Here is a 982-nt window from a genome sequence, read left to right on the forward strand (position 1 = left end):
AGTGGTATCAGAGCTTAGGTCAAGAAACCCCAGGATTGTACATACATGTGTGACATCTGTAAACCACTAAATAGTCTAGTTTTATTTCAGTTGAAGGAAATGGTGCCTCGCCGTAGGCCTGCTAATCAACCGGCACAACAGAATCAAGGATTTCTGGATGCCATGTATGCTGCCTTTCAAGGCATGGCCACAAGAGCTCGAAACGAGCGGCCGGTTGAGGATAGGAAACAAGGATATTTTTGGGAATTTAGGCGTGCGCCTATCCCCTCATTTAATAGTGAGGGAGGATCCCAGGAGGCAGAGTTCTGGATTGACTCCATAGTCAAGCATTTGAGTACTATGGGTGTCCCAGATGAATACTGGGTGGAATTTGCGGTGTACAAGATGGAAGGGTTAGCAAACACTTGGTGTAAACAGGTCAAGAGGAGAATGGATGTCGTAGGGATGACCTGGGAGAAGTTTGAGGTGTTGTTCAATGACCAGTACTTCCCTCAGAGTTACAGGGAAGAAAAAGCACTGGAATTCATGTCGCTGCAGCAAGGTGACATGTCAGTGAGGCAATATGAGGCTAAGTTTAATGACCTGTCCCAGTTTGCACCATCTCTGGTGGAGTCTGAACACATGAGATGTCTTAAGTTTGATAAGGGCCTCAAGAACTCTGTGAGGAGGTCCTTGGTGGCTCTAAGACTTTGAAACTTTCAGGATTTGGTAGCTGCTGCTACAAGAGTGGAACAGGATAACTTGGCCTATCGCCAAAGCAAAGAAGAAGAGGCGGGTCGAGTCTCTGTCTCTGGTAGACCTTCTGTTTCAGGTGGACCACAGCGGAGTGGTAGAAGAAACCGCAACCAGGGGCAGATGGCTGGGGAAATGGCAAGCGGTGGCAGCAGTTCATCCGGGAGTGACAGAAATGCTCCATACGGGCCCAGGTGTCACCATTGTGGGCAGGTGGGTCATATTAGGAGGAATTGTCCTAATCGACCGC

At 48.6% G+C, this 982-nt stretch overlaps 2 protein-coding genes across 2 annotated transcripts in view; one reads left to right on the top strand and one right to left on the bottom strand.

The window, feature by feature from the left end:
- Nucleotides 1-693, top strand: part of LOC112094553 (mucin-2-like) — a 35689-nt gene extending 34996 nt beyond the window's left edge. Inside the window, exon 16 of the mRNA XM_024175745.1 lies at nt 353-693. Coding sequence (XP_024031513.1) covers nt 353-693 — 341 coding nt within the window. The remainder of the gene's footprint in view (nt 1-352) is intronic.
- Nucleotides 694-718: 25 nt separating this feature from the next.
- The window catches only part of LOC112094554 (ice-structuring glycoprotein-like), a gene marked incomplete at its 5' end in the record, with an annotated part of 11422 nt that continues 11158 nt past the window's right edge, over nt 719-982 (bottom strand). The window contains one exon of the mRNA XM_024175746.1: nt 719-859. Within this exon, the coding sequence (XP_024031514.1) occupies nt 719-859 (141 nt within the window). The remainder of the gene's footprint in view (nt 860-982) is intronic.

Source organism: Morus notabilis, unplaced genomic scaffold (genome assembly GCF_000414095.1).
Source record: "Morus notabilis unplaced genomic scaffold, ASM41409v2 Scaffold1512, whole genome shotgun sequence".
NCBI classification, from domain to species: Eukaryota; Viridiplantae; Streptophyta; class Magnoliopsida; order Rosales; family Moraceae; genus Morus; species Morus notabilis.